General features: G+C 39.5%; 1 protein-coding gene across 15 annotated transcripts in view; it reads left to right on the top strand.

Annotated features, from left to right (window-relative positions):
• Positions 1-18,124, top strand: part of LOC119659689 (unconventional myosin-XVIIIa) — a 426,534-nt gene that overhangs the window by 374,552 nt on the left and 33,858 nt on the right. Inside the window, exons 1-2 of one of the 15 annotated variants that reach the window (XM_038067938.1) lie at positions 453-724; positions 809-1,955. The exons of 12 other annotated variants lie outside the window; for them this stretch is intronic. In XM_038067938.1, the coding sequence (XP_037923866.1) occupies positions 897-1,955 (1,059 nt within the window). In that variant the 5' untranslated portion in view covers positions 453-724; positions 809-896. Of the gene's footprint in view, positions 1-452; positions 779-808; positions 1,956-18,124 lie in introns of those variants that run through there. 2 more of the 15 variants (XM_038067940.1, XM_038067939.1) reach the window with 2 other exon arrangements.

Genomic DNA, 18,124 nt, shown 5'->3' with positions numbered 1-18,124 from the left:
CATAACAAATCATTCCGCAATTAAAATAACGCACTAACTAGACCCAAGGACATTTAAACCAAACATCGTGTTCATTTTCCAGCTTTTTCGCTCGTAAATTCATTTACAGCGACCATTTCGCTAGAAAATCTCGAACGTCTCCTAAAATATCCAAAATTAACTTTACGAAAACAATTTAACTTTGCAGTTTTGTACATACACGCAAAACGTAAGCAAATCAACAATATCGAATTAGTGTAACATGAATGCATCAATTCGCCATGGTAGCCAAAGGAAAAATTCTCCTAGTATTCGATTTGTGGCTAGCGAACTACACACATTCGATAATAGGCGAGATGGATACTAAAAGTAGAACTTCTAGATACCGAAAGATTTCTTGGTGTCATTTAGTCCATTAAGATTAGGCGAGCCAGCTATCCCCAAGGCGAAACAAGCCAAATTGTTTCGAAATTGTAGAAGGGGCTCAGTTCTTATTTTTCACTTCATAGTCAAGTTGTAGGCCAAGTGGTTTGCGCGTTTAACGCGGCTTGCGTCGTCCGTTTTTTTATTTCCTTTGATTTTCTTCATTATATTTTTAGTTTTAAAAAGCAAACTCGGATTTTAAAAATTTATCTCAAGAAATCGAGAAAAATGGAATTTATTGTGCATCAGCAATGAAGTTACATAATTTTCCAAAATTTATGTGGTTGGAGTGTTGATATAAAATCGAATTGAAAATCCAAAAGTAAATCGAGCATTTGAACTTTTTCTCAACGACCTGTTGTTGTACACGGCAGAAGTAAATCGAAATTTTGTGTATTTTCCTCAGTGAATTTGCCCATCCCGGTGTTTCAGGATGTATATTTTCAGTGATCAACACATCTTATCTCTGATATGAATTGGATTTATGTGAATCAATGAAAATGGCTCCAAATCCTCCCTCAACAAACATTTCCTCACAACCTAACACATTACACAATGACACTTTACCATCTGAACTCGCACAAAAATCAGACCCTAACAACTTTCAAAAGATCAGAACAAACAACCACACAAAACAAAACCTGCCTCCATTTCCTACCCGTCCAAAACTGGAACCACAGAAGGTTGACTTGGAGAACAACGCTCCTACCAGTCCGTTAAAAACGCCACGATCACCACCGCCAACTCCTCCACCCAGTCAAACATATCCTCGAAAACAATATACCAAACTACAACCAAGGTCGCCGATCGATGTCCCTTTGTCAGATAGTCCAATTAAAGGTATACCCCTTCAAGTGTCTTTAAAGCTTCCGATCGGGAAACCATCAAAACTTGATATAACCAATGGACTGCCACCGAAACCGCCAACAGTTTTAAGGTCTAGAGAATCATCGATCTTCAGTTCAAGATCTCCTAGTCCTGTTTCATCACGATCAACCCGGAGCTATCTCTCGTCAGCATCGTCCAACTCTGTATATCGACCAAGTCAACATCGCTCAACTACGCCAAGAAGGGTTTTTCCCCAGTCATATTCCAACGGTCATGGCCTCAACATATACCAAATGCAATCACTGGAACCATCTCCAGTTGTTTTTGACGCCAATATGTCCTTCATTCTGGGATGCAACAAGCAACCTATTCGTCAATCACTTCGTCCTTCACCTTCGTTTACGGAACCGCAAACAACTTCGAATTACCTAAGCAACAAAATTGATAACTTCCTGAAACGTACCGATCATGTAATGGAAGAATGGAAATGTATGCATGGAAAAAATGGACGAAAGATCGATGAGGACACGATCAGTTTGATTGAAAAGCAACGGGAGCGAAGTGTTGATCGTAGCTCGCAGGGACGATCGAAGAGCGCCACTAATATTTTGATCAAAGGATATCAGTTGACGAAATCGCTGCCACCAACGGAAAGATCGCGTTCCAACTCTGTTGCAAGAAATTTTTCCGATGATGATGATCGTACAATTATTGATGGTGACGAGGTAATTTGTTTGGTTTTTGTGGCGATCTGTATGTTAATTATTTTATCTGACAATCATTTATAAAGCCTTAATATCTTGGAAAGCGCTTTTCTAAAATATTTAAAATTTCATAAACATATAATTGCATCATTCAAAGAAGAGGTTGAAATCAGTGATCGAAATTGGCGATCTGTTTCTGTTTGGCACCTTGTTTCGAAAAAGTGTCCTGGTCGTCCAAATAACACACATTGTCATACCTGAAATTTATGGCTTAGGAGTGCCTTATAAGATTTTCAAAATTATACAGATTAATGTGATCGCCATACGTATACACATGTTACGTATGGCGCGGGTTAGTAATGATATTTAATTCGCGGTGATGCCTTGGTTTATTCATTGATAAATCAGCCCATCATGCATAAATTCTTTCAAAATTCAGAGAGGTAATATTAGGAATAGTGACACGGGGGATAGTGTCAAATTCTTTATGGGCTTTTCTATCAATTAGATCAGCAACATTTGATCACCATGTCGGGGACTGGACGTCAACCATTACCTAGGCGGGATCACTGCTGGTTGCTATCAATGTACTTCAGTTACTTCAGGACTCTCCGAGAAACTTGAAATTTACTTGAGACGTTGATGTGGTCAGCAAAGGAGGATTCAAAGTGGAAGTCAGCTTGATACACTTCGATATTATTTTACCTGCCATCTTTGCAACATTAGAGAGAACGCAAATACCCTTTTAGTATTCGCATTCAAGATAACTTCCCTTCTTCCGGAATTGACGATCATCCTCTTTATCCACTATCTGGGAAAGATTTCGGATTCCCAGCATTTTCGGGTAAACGTCACTTTCGCTTCCACTCATAGTAGAAATTTTGAATTCAGTTTGACAATTCTGCAATTAACCAGATTTTATGGCGCCCCTCCTGAATGCACCCAACAACTGATATGTGCCAGAGAAAAGGCCAATTTGAATGGCAATTCCTCAATGTTCCCTAGTGGGTTGATCCAGATGTCTGTTATCCGGCTGGATGGAATTATCACCAGTTACAGAGAGCTTATAGTGGCAACAATTATTATTCAAACGTGCAGTGCGATACTGAATTCAAGCATCATATTCACGGTTATTCGGAATATACATATTCCTTCGCATAAGAGACTTTATTATAATTTCTCAACATATTTTGCCAAGGCGTTACTAAGAGTAGACACAATGATAGGGCTAAAAGTCGAAATCCAGACTTTGCAGATTACTATTTATCAGACCCAGTTCTTCCAACCTATGCCAAAGAATTTGAAATAGAAGTGGCAATTTGGATTCTAGTTTGGCGGTCTGTGCTCCTCATTGTATTAAAGAAAAAATCAAACTTTATTAAAGTCAGTTCAATGTAGGCCTGTTTGTCTACTTCTGTATCTGGCTATCTGTTTTTTTTCAACTAGAGGTGAAAATTTTGGGTATTGCTGAACTCGGCTTCATCAGTGAGTGGGATTTTCACACATTAAAACCACCCCATTTTCTCCTACTTCCTTCCACGCGGAATCATCACAAAGCATTACTTGGCGAGGTGGAGTACGCTTTAAGCGACCAGGCCTTTCGCTATTCATACCCTTCCTTCACGCTCCGTACGGCAAAAATTAACTTTCAGAGAATCTTCCAGGCTCTCTCTGAGCAAAATCGCAAACAGAAGAACATCACATCGACATGCTCTGAGTCCTCGAATGTTCAAATACATACAAGACAATAGGGAGAATCATTCATTCTAGGTAATTTCCAGTCTAGGTAATGTCTGTAACCACCTTGCTCTGATAGGAATTGTTTCAGGTGGTAGCTAATTTCGCCGTGTCGTTGCTGAATACACTCCTCAACCCGGGAATCAGTGACATCCCACCGTTATTGCCACTTTTCCAATGTTCCAGTTTTCTCCTAGAAATAGCGCTTCGCACTTGTCTGAATAACCGTCGGAACCATTCCCGCAATAAACTACACTGCGTCGTCTGAGATTATCATGAAGGTGCTCCACACACTTAGCGCCACTAAGCAGCACGCCAGCTCTAATTGCTCTTCCATCTTTTGTTGCGTTAGGCCAAGCAGGACCACCTCTAGCCGCTCTATTACAACGCAAAACTGACAATCGTGAGCTTCTTCGGCGCAAAAAAGACAAGGACTTCATTGTACATAATGTTTCACATGAAAAGACCCAAAATGAAACCCGCCTACCACGGCAGTATACTTAGGTGCTTAGGTCCCTCTTCTGGATCGTACTACAATATCCTTTCCCTGAGGTAAATTTGGAGTGGCTTACTCAAGTAATTAAGGACAACCGTTTTAGCCAATGAACTTTTTATCCATCCCTAGCCGGCGGAATTAAACGCATTTTTGACGCTATTTCGGTACAGAATTTATTGGTGAACATCACGAGCCAGCTTTAAAACCATGACTGTCACTCGTTGAATAATGTTGAAAAGCAAACTGCCGTTCAGATGGGCCATCTCTACATTATATGATAGCAGAAAATCTATTATAAACCTATTCTAGCATCTGCCCTACCATTTCTACTAGTTTAACGGGCAGTATGATTATGCTCTGCCTCTTCCACCAAGGGAGCAAAACTCCTTCTACCATGCATGCCTCAAATATACTGATAAACCAGTCGGGTCCAATTTTAAACTTAAGGAGTTTACTGAGAGCATCATCCAAACCTTTTCAGAAATCGCAACACCGCGCTTGTGACCTCTCAATAGTACGAGCTACGAACCCATCCCCTTCAAAGGTTTCTACGGATCAGCCCTAAATTCCAGCTTCCTATCCGCGTGAATGCATATCGCTTCATGGATCCGGAACAAATTTGGAAAATATATTGCTCACTCACAAACCAAACCATTCGCCTTAATATTCACATATGTCAATTCGACTATTGACCCTGAGCTTGCCTTCCGGAAAGTGGATATATTTGCGGTGTTTACAGGCACCAAGTCTAGCTCTACGAAAGCTTCGAACAGAACACTGCCCCTGGTATTAGTAATTCATCTACCCGGATTCACTACCTCGCTACAATTTTAGGATTTCGACTTCTTCCATTTGCATCCAACATATCTAGCCATTTCTCGTATTGTGCCATCATGGCGCTTGGTGGAGTACACCAGCTATATATGTAAATGGTAGCTACTCTCGCCCTTACGGATTTAATTTCCAGAAACTCGTATTATTTCCTGGATTGCTTAATTCCCACACGCCTGCCTATGACATGCCGACAATCGACGTCAATTTCCCCTTGCAAAGCATACATTCAGCATCAGCTTTGCACTCCTTAAATATTTGTCATTCTCTGCACTTTTTTGACTTATCGGAGTCATCGGCATCTGAAGCAGCTGAAACAGCTCTCTAATCAGCAAGAAGGAGGGAGGAAATTTTCTGCTGTCTTTATACGAGCCTTCCTCAGCTTCAGCATCAAATCTTCCTTTTAGCAACGTCTGATTCGCCTGACGGTTTCTCCAAGGTCCATTAGTTCCAGATCAAATTTCACTTTCCTGAGAATACCAATTGTTTGCGTGCCACTTTTTTCTTTTCACAAACCTTCCAGGTTCACACAGTTCCTTTTTGTTGCTTTACCTCCCTTGAATTTTTTGGCTGGCGCCGTTGTTTCCGATGTGAGGATCCAAAGGAATCGTTCGCTAAATTTCTACTTTTCTTTTCGAGTTTACCGCCCTTTGGGTTCTGAAATAGCGTCACTTGTGGTACCTATTTCTCTTCCATTCGATCATATTTTTGATTGCCAGGTACATATAATGTTTGTCCTTAATAAATTCAGGTTATTGCAGGAGTATCGAGGTTATTGCAGGATTGTCGAGCTACTCCAAGATGGTTCAAGCATTAGTTTCTGCTATATCTCCTGACGAGATGCAGTCTTCTTTTTTAAGGTACTTATTTCTCCAGACTATTTGCAATAGTGATCAAGAAACCCATCATATAGGCTGTGCACTCGAGGAATATCAACGCCCGGGGGCCTGCTTTGTCCTTTTACACAAAGCGCTGGTACTGGGGCTCCGAGCCCTTGTATCTTAAGTTTCTACCTTCTTGCTTCCTCCAGGTTGGTTTCTTATTTTTTCTGTTCTTCCAATAACCATTTTTGTTCACTGGTGTCTGTTTTAATCCTAGTTATCTATTGGCCCATATATACACCGTCTAGCTGCTTCTCATGCAAGTGTCAGTTTTTACGTCAGTTGTAACGTGGAGAAGTACTGGCACTAGATAGTGGTCTCTTACTTTAAAGGGCCATTTTCAGAAACCTAAGCTACCTCTTGGCGGAAGGTTAAGGCAGTCTTCACACCTAAGCCTGAGAAAGATGACTATTCAAATCGCTGAAATGTCTGGAGAGATTGGTTGAGCGTCACCTTTGCGAAAAGGCGCTAAGGTCGCAACCACTGAATGAAAACCAACATACTTACGAGCATGGAAAGTCCTGGGAGACTGCTCTTCACTTTTTGTTTTCAAAGATAGAGGAAGCAACTCTAAAAGGCTGAAGTGGGTGTTAATTGCTATTTGAGAACCCAAGCAGCGAAAGGCTGCCCCAAAGAGGTGTGTTATCGCCTCCTCTGTGCAGTATGTTGGTTGAATCACGACTATCTGAACTGCAAAATCTACCAATACACGCTCAAGCTTATATGGACGACGTGCCTGTGTTGCTCGTTGGTCGAGATCTCGGAACGGTGTTTAGAAATATACAATGCGTGGTTGATTTGATTGACAGTTGGTACCTCAGGCATAGAGTTTCAGTAAACCCAAATAAAACCACAATAGTATTCTTTATAAGAAGGAGGAAACTGAATAGTCTTTGCCTTCCAGAGATGAAGGGTACAAACTCTCCGAAGAAGGGAAATATGTGGGAGTTATTTATAGGAACAAACACGTGGAAGTAAAAATGAAACCAACTCCCACAACTTATAGGCGGTTCAGGTGAACCTAGAAATACATCAGGTTGCAGTCTTTGGATTTATTTTTACAGAGCACTGCAATTAGAACAGCTCACAGACTAATTCGATTAGATCTATGGGGAAACAATGGATCAAAAAATCAAAAATTACTGACGGTTTCGTCCAGGGCAGAGGCAACTCATCACACGCTGCCTCACCTCTGCCCTGGGAGCAGCGTGACCGAAAGTGCCAACAGGTGGAGAAACGCTCCCTTTTATCATCGCAAAAACACGACAAGGTTGCGAGTTATATTGGACTAAAACGCCAGTTGTTTTAGTCTAAGCTAGACTAAGACTAAAGCTAGGTAGTTGTTTAGGATATGCGGGATCCTAAGTCCACATCCACTTGATGGTGGACCGGACTAGATGAGGAGCAACTTACTCCCACGTTTTCTAGTCCATGGATCCCTAGTTTGGAGCAAGCACTAAAAACCAAAAAATCAAAAATTACTGACGGTTTCATCCAGGGCAGAGGCAACTCATCAGACGTTGCCTCACCTCTGCCCTGGGAGCAGCGTGACCAAAATGTATCAAGTGGATGTGGACTTAGGATCCCGCATATCCTAAACAACTACCTAAACAATGGATGTTAGGGACACCGAACATTGGAAATGTTATTGGGAGAACTGTATCGAGTTTTCGCAATGCCTTCTAATTCTCGAATCCCCATAACTCTGTTTGGTAGAAGATATGAAGTTATCCTGGAACGTAGAAAAAACTGGAACGAATGGATAGCGCAAAAGTAGAACATTCTGGTACGGGAGTCTACCTTCCGAATAAAAACGAGAAGTGGGCTTTTCCCTGAGGATAATATGCAACTTCTGTCAGGCTGAAGTGTATGTGATCCTAAAAGCAGCAGCCTGGGTGATTGATGATCATCGTAATTTGCAGTAATAGTCAAAGTGCAATGAGGGCGAAGAGCTTATAGGTTGGTGCAAATAGTTCCAAGGACAACTAAAGCGGCACAGTATGTTCGAAAGCAGACATCTGGTTCTGCAACGGAAAGAAAAATTCTGGATAAAACCATTTATCCATCCAGAAAAAGAACTCCTTTCCCTGTGAAAAATTTCAAATATTTCGATCTTAAATTGAAATAAACGGACGCAAATTGTTGAATGATAGAATCAATACAATATTTGTATATGCAAATGTTTTTCAACTCGCTCTGGTCTATTTCGAAAATCTGGAAGAGATTTACACTATGTACTTTTGGATCATAAATCTATTTCAGATGTTTTATATATAAAATGAAAATAAACTTTTTCTTCTAATTTTTTGTTTAAAAAAGAGAAATTCTGAATTCTTAGGAGATGAACGTATAGAACAGAAATCCAGTATTACACTCGGTCTATAAACATATTTTCTTGATTTGTTTATGTTATATTTATAACGCTGTATATAATTATATAAATTGTGATTCGCGGCGAAAAATATCTTTGAACTCATTTAATAGCACTTTGTTATTTAAGTGAAAAGCATCCAGAATGGTCAGAACGGAAAAGTCACTTATTTTTGTTCCGTTTTAAAATTTATTTTATCTTTTTTATTTTGAAAATTTCCACGGTCAAATTTAATTTATTGATTTTTTTTTAAATTTGGGCGGTGAGACATCTAGTACAGAAAATGCTCCAGAAATTGAATTAAATATTTTTGTCACAAACGAGTTTTTGGTAAAGGTTAATGTTTAACTCCGTCCCTAGAGTGAGTGGGAACTTTATGGAGGGGAAGAAGGGGCCCAACTTCGTCAAACCGTGTGAAAAATCTTTAAAAAGTTACGTTAGTCATCATAGTAAAATTTGAATTTTTGAACCTACATCGCGCAGAAGAGAGAATGAGGGACATTCCTTAAAAAGCCCTGGCGGCTCGAAGTAGATCTATTTTTTGGGGGCTATTTCCGCACCGCCGAAGGTAAGGCAGGGGTTGACGCGGCCCCCCTCTGTAACTTCCCTTGCACATCGCGACGATGGTTGCCCTACCAAATGGCTTATTAATGATACAAAAATAGCTCCTTTCCAGGGCGCCATATTGTTTCAACGGGAGATGGTCACCACAACTTCTCAACATCATTAGAAGGGGGAGCTTCCTTTTTCCTCCTACATATCCCTTTTATCCTCTCCCTCTTCGGGTTTGGAACTGGTAAATCAAATTTTACGATAATGGTACCAAAGTATCACCCATTTGAAGTGCCATGACTTTTTAAGGGAAGGCGACCTCCACGATTTTTCACTGGAGTTTAAAAGAGAAGACCTCTCGCTTCATACTCTCCTTCTCGGCTGAAGGGATTGAAAGGGAATAATTTTTTAAAAGGAGGCCGCCACGAGTTTTCGTCGGACTTGAAAAGGGGCGACCTCTCTTCATAAACTCATCACTTCCTCCGGGGGTCGAGTTGAAAAGTCAACCGTTGCCAACTTTAAGAAGTATTTAAATCTAGTTCCTCTATACCTAGGTACATTAGTTGAATCAGATTTCGCATGCGATAAATTTGTCAATTCAGCTGCCGGTTCAGAATGATGAAACTCGCACATTGATTCATTGTATTCTTTTAATAGTAGCGGCTGACCTTGAGCATTTGACACTAAGTTCTCATATACATACATATATGTATGAACATATCTTTGATGTTACACGCAAATATTCCATTTCGCCTCAAATATCCTAATATTTACTAATGAAGCTGTTCCTACCAAATTTCAAAATACCAAATGGTTACATCTTACTAGAAACGCATCTTAAATAGAAACAATGACAAGATTACCAATTAACCCGTTGATCTTAAGTGAATTTGGCTTCTCGGGAAAATAATCTCGGCTTCCTATATGCCAACACCTTCAAAAGGTAGTTCGGTGAAACTAGTTCTATTGTTTTGCATTTCAAGAAAAGTCAATATGACGTAGTTGCGGCAAATTATCACCGGCTTGGGTGTCGCGAATTAAATTTTAAAAGAAGATTAAAATTTAAATGACAGAACATTTATGGAAATTCATCTTGATTGACTTTTCACAAAAGCCTGTATGACTGGGGTTTTGTGGGTTGCAAAACCTCGATATGCTGTTTTGAGTGAAAACAAGCTTTCAATTCAACTTAAACCTTATCAACTCGATAATAGATATTTCGCACGCGAACTTTAATCTTAAGGCTCGCCATTGAGGTGCATATACAAAAAAGTGCAATTGGTACATCCAAATCAATGGTGATGATGAAAATATTTTACATAAATCTCAATTGGACACTATTCATGAAAAACCACTTGAAATTGCATTATTATGCAAAATAGTTCCATATATTGCTAGCACCCTATCAACACCAATTGAAAACTAGTTGAGGTTTCGGCAAAATATCAGTTGATTAAGTGTTTCAATATTATATAATAACTCATTGTCGAAATTTGAACAATCCACCAAAAATAGGCAATCGATGTGTTCGTATTACGTGTCTACAAGTAGACTTATTGGAGGAGAATTACAGATATAAAATCAAGCACAGCATAATTTTATATCTTTCTAAATTTTGAGAGTTAAAATTAAACTGATAGATATATTGGGTTGGGGAAAAAGAAATGTCGTATTTTGTCAATAGATGACGGCACTTAAACATATCTTGTGTTGTAGTTATCGCATCGAGTCATACTATACGGCGATTTGAAGACGACAATCTGTGCTACAAGTGTCTCTTTGACAGTGTTGTGATCGTACGTTTCAGTCTCAAGTTATAGCGCGTCAAAAGTGGAGTCCACTAAGCAAGAAATTCGTCATATTTTACGTTTTTACTACCTAAGAGGTAAAAATGCAACGAAGGCGGCCGAAAAAAATTGTGAAGTTTATGGGTCCGATACAGTAACGATTCGCACAGCACAGCGTTGGTTCGATCGATTTCGTTCTGGTGTAGTGTATGTCGAAGATACACTCCGTACTGGTGCGCCAATCGTCGTAGAAACCGATCAAATCGTCGAAATCATCCAAGTAGACCGGTATGTGAGCATTCGCTCGATTGGCCAGAAACTGGGTATAGACCATAAAATCGTTTGGAATCATTTGCAGAAGATTGGATTCCAAAAAAAGCTGGATGTTTGAGTGCCACACGAATTGACGCAAAGAAATATTTTGGACCGAATCAACGCCTGCGACGCACTGCTGAAACGGAACGAATTTGACTCATTTTTTAAGCGGATGGTGACTGGTGATGAAAAGTGGATCCCGTAGGACAACCTCAAGCGAAAAAGATCGTTGTCGAAACGCGGCGAGCCGGCCCAAACCATCGCCAATCCCGGATTGACGCCAGGAAGGTTTTGCTGTGTGTTTGGTGGGATTAGAAAGGAATCAGCCACTATGAGCTGCTCAACTATGGCCACATCCTCAATTCGGTCCTCTACTGTGAGCACCTCGACCGTTTGAAGCAGGCGATTGACCAGAATTGGTCAATAGGAATGGTGTTGTGTTCCACCAGAACAACGCTCGGCTTCACACATCTTTGATGACCCGCCAGAAGCTACGTGAGCTCGGATGGGATGTCTTATCGCACCCACCATATAGTCCGGACCTGGCACCAAGTGATTACCACCTCTTCCGGTCCATGCAAAACGCCCTTGGTGCTACTAAGTTGGCCTCAAAAGAGGGTTGCGAAAACTGGCTGTCTGAGTTTTTTGCAAATAAGGAGGGGGATAATGAAATTGTCTTCTAAATGACAACAAGTTTGCGAACAAACCCGCGCATATTTGACCTAAATCGGATAATTCTAAGTATGTTAAATAAAGCGTCAACTTTCGATCACAAATACGACATTTCTTTTTCCCCAACCCAATACAAATGGACACTTAGGGAATTTCCAAAACAGATAAGCAGTATCAATTGATAATGCGGGTTCCTCCATTTGCTGGAATTACAAATTAAAGCTTACTTTAATCCCTCGAACGAAAAAAAGGCGTGGGCATTCCAAAAAGCCAAGATCAATTTCAGACTATACCACTATCGAATTATTATTGTGCAGCGTTTTCTCAGCTATTTCAAGGAAAAGCAAATTTTCAATAAGTTCACCACCAACGAGTTGGATGTCCTTTTTGTTCCAAAAATACTGCAGCGATTCTATATTTTACGAGCTCCGTTTGCTCCGGATTTGAGACTCAGGACATTTGAATCTTCTACTCAGCAAGGTCATAGGCGGGGAGAACTGGGAACGGAGTGAACGGAGTGATTGGCAGTGGATGGCATTTCCTTAGACGCTCTTTAGTGAATCATCCCTAGAAATTCGAAGATGTGATCTCATTAAAAAAACTGCGTAAACTAGTCCCCAATAAGTGTCTTTAATAAAGTTTATTTAACATGTTTCCTACTTGGTTTCCTACCATAACTAATTATACGAATCCTTGCGCACTCCGTAACCTCTTTTATTGAAGTGTTTCATTTACTGGCAGATAACGGTTTTCCAAATATAAAATCGTATATTTGTGACTGAAATTAATTCCGCCGTTTCCTGTAGAAAATCCTTAATATCCACGGGCAAACGAGTATTAAGAAATTAAAATTTTGGCCTTTCTGAGCTACTTTCAGATACTTACCGTCCCAGAGGATGCAATTGGATGATATTGTCAGACCGGTTCAAATGATAGATAATTGATGCATCGAGTTTCTTATTCAGGGAAGCCTAGACTGGATATCGGTTCTTGCGCCATTGATAATTATGATAAATATTGCCCTTATAGACTTTCCGAGCTGGATCACCCTCACCCATACGGAATAAGTGAGCCGCCCATCGCAACATTGAGCCGGATTTTATCCAGAATCAGATATAGGTTACGGAGTTATCCACTCTTATGTGGAATTTTTCTCTCGAACACGACCAAGAGTTCACGATTTGTCTTACTAAGAACCCAAGTCTCCGAGGAATATATAAGGACTGGCAAGATCATAGCCTTGTAAAGCTTTGATCCTATGGTGAGACGTTTCGAACGCTCTGCTGGCAGCCAACCACTGTGCGCGGATTTCATCGTCATATCTGTTATTGGTTGTAACATTTAACCCTAGCTAGGAGAAACTATCAAAGGTTTCAAAGTTATAGTCTCCTCTTTTTATTGTTCTCATTTGACCAGTGCCATTTGATGTTGTTGGCTCTTTGGTTTTTGGTGCTGACGTTACCACCATGTACTTCGTTTTCCCTTCATTAGTGTGCAGCCCTAGATCTCACGAACACATTCTCAGAAACTACCCAACCGAAAAATCTGAAAAAAATCAGGGGGCTGCCACTATATGGTGCCTAGGCTCCGAAATACTCTCCATACCGATACCTCTTCAAATAAAGTTAATCTTCTTCTTTTTCTTCAGCCTTTGTCCCGTTCACAAGCGGGGTCGGCTCTTCAAATAAAGTTAATAATAGTACATTTTAGTAATTGACAGCATATAGCAGCATATAGACTATAATATAGAGCATGATCCTGCCAAATTTGGTGAAAATCGCACTATTACTAACAAAGTTATACTAAGTCAAAACTGTCACTCCTCTGCAAATTCAAGACTATGAATGTCAATATCACTTGAAAGTGGATATTTTCACATAATATATGCATATATTACGCGCTACATACTAATGGGGCAAATGCCCCCTCAAATTTCTTTATAAAAGAAATACACAAAACCTTTCATACCTGAAGCGTCTAGCTTGCGGTTTCCCGACTTGTATATAAGCTAAGGGAGCCAATGTTTCGCCTGAATACGACTCTATCCCTACCTGACTTAAAATCTCTCAAGTATGATTTTGATATCATACTTGGGACAGGCTTCAAGGCTCTACCGTCTCGTAGAAGGTCTCCTTTTCCTCTGTAGCGAAGTGAACGTTTATGAGGCTCACATGTCTAAATCTGCCTTGCAATCACACAATGAATAGCCTTTCGCTTATGTTTTCAAAGCCGGTAACAGCAAGTTTCAAATGTGCTTCGACTTAGTAAAAGAAATTGTCAACATTTTTTTTTAGTACCAATAGAAGATAATTTAGTACAGAAGATAAGGAGCTATAATCAATTTCAAAGGGGTTCATTGGTTTTTTTCCAATTACACTCCCCAGTTTGGAGAAATCATAAAAATTAAACGTCGACAAGAAAAAGTATCATTTTTCGAATACTTTCAGTAGTTATCCATTAATAAGCTTCTCCTGATCCATATAATACCTTTACCTTTTGTGTTGAACGTCCTTTCTCTTTTCAAGCAAAGAATTCCGGCTTGACACCCAAAAGGAGGCGACCATGATGTATTCTAGACATTCGGTCGCACCGCAGATATGTTACCTGAAACTCGTGTGCATTTGACTTTCAATGGGTGGAAATATTGAGTATCAGATTCTGTAACTTTGCGTGTATATCAAATATATTAGGAATCGCGGAAAAATTATCGATCTTTTCAACTTCTTCAAGCAGCCTGCCCCTTAAATCCACCTTTCTATGTGATTAGCTGGGTTTGGGTTTTCCTGGTGCATAAGTATTTCAATTGGACTTACTGATGCTACCTGTCTGCTATCCGTTATACTCACCGCTGGCAGAAATATTGAAACTGTGAACCCACACGCACGCAGTGAATGACAGCTCTTTATATTGATCAAAATCCTCCTCATCCCGATAGCTGCTTCAAAATTAATAATAAATTTTACCCAAAGATGCAAAACATTTCTAGAACGTCCTCTAGCACAAGGTAGAAGCCGAACCATCTTCCTCCACCTGGAAATTTTCATCGAATTTTATAGAAGAACTTTAATAGATGTAATTACTTTTATGTTTAATTGCGAATTCCAAGTATACAACAAACCATACCGCACCGCATCTAAAATCTAAAATTTGTCTATTTATCCAGGAATCAAAAAATTTTCAGCAGAATTTCTGCATACTTCAGTTTGTGTTTGCTTAATCGCTTCATTATATATTTTAACGACTTCATATCTTTTCTCAATAAACATCTCACTGAAAAACTGAAATAAGATTGAATAATTTATTCATTACGAAGCATCCAAATCCTAAAATGTTTATAGTCTACAGTGAAAGAAATATTATTAATGGCAATCAAATAGAATGTATACTTGTAGCAGTTTGTTGACCGTTTGTTCTAGATTTAATTTGAAACAAAGAAGTGAAAGCACAAGGAAAAGAAAAAAAAAACAAACAATCAATAAATACGACGCATTTCAGATTTTATCTGAAAAAGTTTATATCATTTAAACTTTACTAATATTAACCATTCACTACCAGATAGCTACGAGTATTATACTTATTTATGTATAGCTAAACGGCAGCTTGCATAAAATTTAAATACGAATTAGAGTTGAGCTTCTGAAGATATTAAAATCAAATCAAATAATCATCGTTCAAATGAAAAGTTTCTCAGAAAATCCAGTTACAGTATTAGACGAAGCTTGATTGATTCCAATTGAAAATTAAAAATAAAATGAGTTGGTGATCGGAAGCTAGAAAAGAGGTTTTGTGCTTTTTCTTTGTAATAGAAAAGACCTGACAGCGATATTACCTACTCTCTGGGGGGATTAATAATAAACCAACATTTCTTTAGAGAACTGGCCCCTGCAATAAGATGACTTAGTAATCCTAGTCCTCTTTAAATTTGACATGTGCTGTAATTTCGAGTACTATGTCACTGTAATCACAAATCGTTCTAAAGATCTAATTTATAATGCTGAGCTAGAAACAACGATTATGTCCTTTATTTTCAATCTTCCCAGCTGACATTCTTTCTTGAATCCTTTAAATTTTAATTCGTTCATTCAATGAGGTCTAATTCTTGTTAATTCGGTTTTAAATGGAAGACTCCTCTTTCTCTTACCCGCAAAACCCAAAATAGGTATTTTGTATTTGACTAATCCTAGGGTACAGTTAATAATCGTAACCTGCAAATGGGGACTGCTTCGCCAATAAAAACGAACTTATCTCTGTTATCAATTCGCTCAAGCAGAGAAAAGCGGTCGGGGTTCACGGTTTCTCTGGGGAATTGTCCATCACAGCTCCTGTAGTTTCAGCAGAGCTGCTTCTGCCACTTATTCGGAAGACCTGGAAATATCAAAATCTTTTCTAGCGAATCGAAGAAGGGGATAATCATTAAGATTCCAAAAAAGGGCTACCATTATGAATACGAGAATTGGAAAGGTATTTGCGTATTTCCTGCCACCGTAAAGATAATAGTTGAAATAATCCTGAAAAGTAGGAGGCATTCTCGAAAAACTACAGGATGGAGCAGAATGGATTCCCTATTTTCAAATGCTTTGTATTCAAAAGAAGGGAAAAATTATGACATTTTATGAAAAATTTCTTTTTGAGCAAAAGATAAAGATAAAAGATATTTCTATGTCGTTTCTTGCTTTCGACTACCTTCTCTTGAAATTCACAATTACGTTCTGGAGAGTCTTCTTCGTAATTTTCGAAACTTCACTTCACTGCAATTTCCATAACCTCGATGTCTTTTGGCGTGTTTCAATACACTCTGCTTTTCTACTGGCCGGGAATAAAAAACTCGTTAAGCATGTCTAGGTAGTAGCTGATGTCGTTCAAACCCTCCTTTTCGAAAAAGTAAGGCCCGATGATGACGTTGATGAAAACCACACAGTGACGTGATTCTCGAGTTCTTAGTAGCGGATGTGCTGCATGTTTTGTTTGTTGACATTCCGAAATGACCTCTCCCGTGAACCCCATCACTGAAGAAAAATTTTCCGTCGGTCAAGTTTGCGGCAATCACGTCAAAATTTGTTCCACAAATTTCAACTCTTGAGCCATGAATCGTGCCAAGGGAAATTTTCATCATCATCATCAACGGCGTAACAACCGGTATCTGGTCTAGGCCTGCCTTAATGAGGAACTCCAGACATCCCGGTTTTGCGCCGAGGTCCACCAATTCGATATTCCTAAAAGCTGTCTGGCGTCCTGGCCTACGCTTTCGCTCCATCTCAGGCAGGGTCTGCCTCGTCTTTTCCTACCATATATATTACCCTTATAGACTTTCCAGGCTGGATCATCCTCATCCATACGGATTAAGTGACCCGCCCACCGTAACCTATTGAGCCGGATTTTACCCACCACTTGACGATCATGGTATCGCTCATAGATTTCGTCGTTATGTAGGCTGCGGTCTCCGAGGAATACATGAGGATTGGCAAGATCATTGTCTTGTACAGTAAAAGCTTTGATCCTTTGGTGAGACGTTTCGAGCGGAACAGTTTTTGTAAGCTGAAATAGGCTCTGTTGACTGACAACAACCGTGCGCGGATTTCATCGTGGTAGCTGTTATCGGTTGTGATTTTCCACCCAAGATAGGAGAAATTATCAACGGTCTCAAAATTGTACTCTCCTATCTTTATTCTTCCCATTTCACCAGTGCGGTTTGATGTTGTTGGTTCGTTAGTTTTTGGTGCTAACGTTGCCACCATGTATTTTGTCTTGCCTTCATTGATGTGCAGCCCAATCTGAATGAAGGCAGTTTGTATGTGTCGGCTCGTTCTTCCCATGATGTCGATATTGTCAGCATAGGCCAATAGTTGGCTGGACTTAAAGAGGATCGTACCTCTTGTATTTTCATGGTTACAGAATGTCGTGTAAATGCAGCGCGCACATTTTCCATAGTGTTCTCGGTCGTGGTGAGTATTATTTTTTTTGACACTGAAGGTAACAAAATTAGTGTCTTTTGGAGTTTATCAGTACCTCGGTACTTTCATAAAACAAAACCTTATTCAAATCGACACGAAATTTGGTGATATGGTGTGAACTGTGAATGCCTCCACATGCAATAAGTTACATCTTTCTACGCTGAGTTTAAGGGAGATCCTCATATATATACAAAAGGGGGTGTAAAAATTTTTTTCGTCGAACATAGTCAAATGCAAGGTCTCAGTTAGTGTGAAGCCATTTTTAGTTTTGGCAATCGTTAGAAAAGCGGGGAGTGCGGGGGGTCGATTGTGATGTACTTTAACGGACCCACTCTCAAAAAATACCCAACCGAAAAATTTGAAAAAAAATCATTGAGCTGACTGTATACGGTATCCAAGCCCTAAAACACTCTGCAGCTCGATATCTGCTCAAGTTAAGTTAATAATAATATATTACTAATTTTGGGAAATTAGATAAAAACCCACCTTTAAGTTTAAGTAAATATAATGGTTGGAGGTAAGCCAATACGTAGCTGAAAACTTACTGCATGTATGCTAACGATAGGCTTCAAAGCGGCGAGAACGGGTAGATTGGTT

Source organism: Hermetia illucens, chromosome 6 (genome assembly GCF_905115235.1).
Source record: "Hermetia illucens chromosome 6, iHerIll2.2.curated.20191125, whole genome shotgun sequence".
Taxonomy (NCBI): Eukaryota; Metazoa; Arthropoda; class Insecta; order Diptera; family Stratiomyidae; genus Hermetia; species Hermetia illucens.
This window is presented reverse-complemented; position numbering and strand designations above follow the sequence as displayed.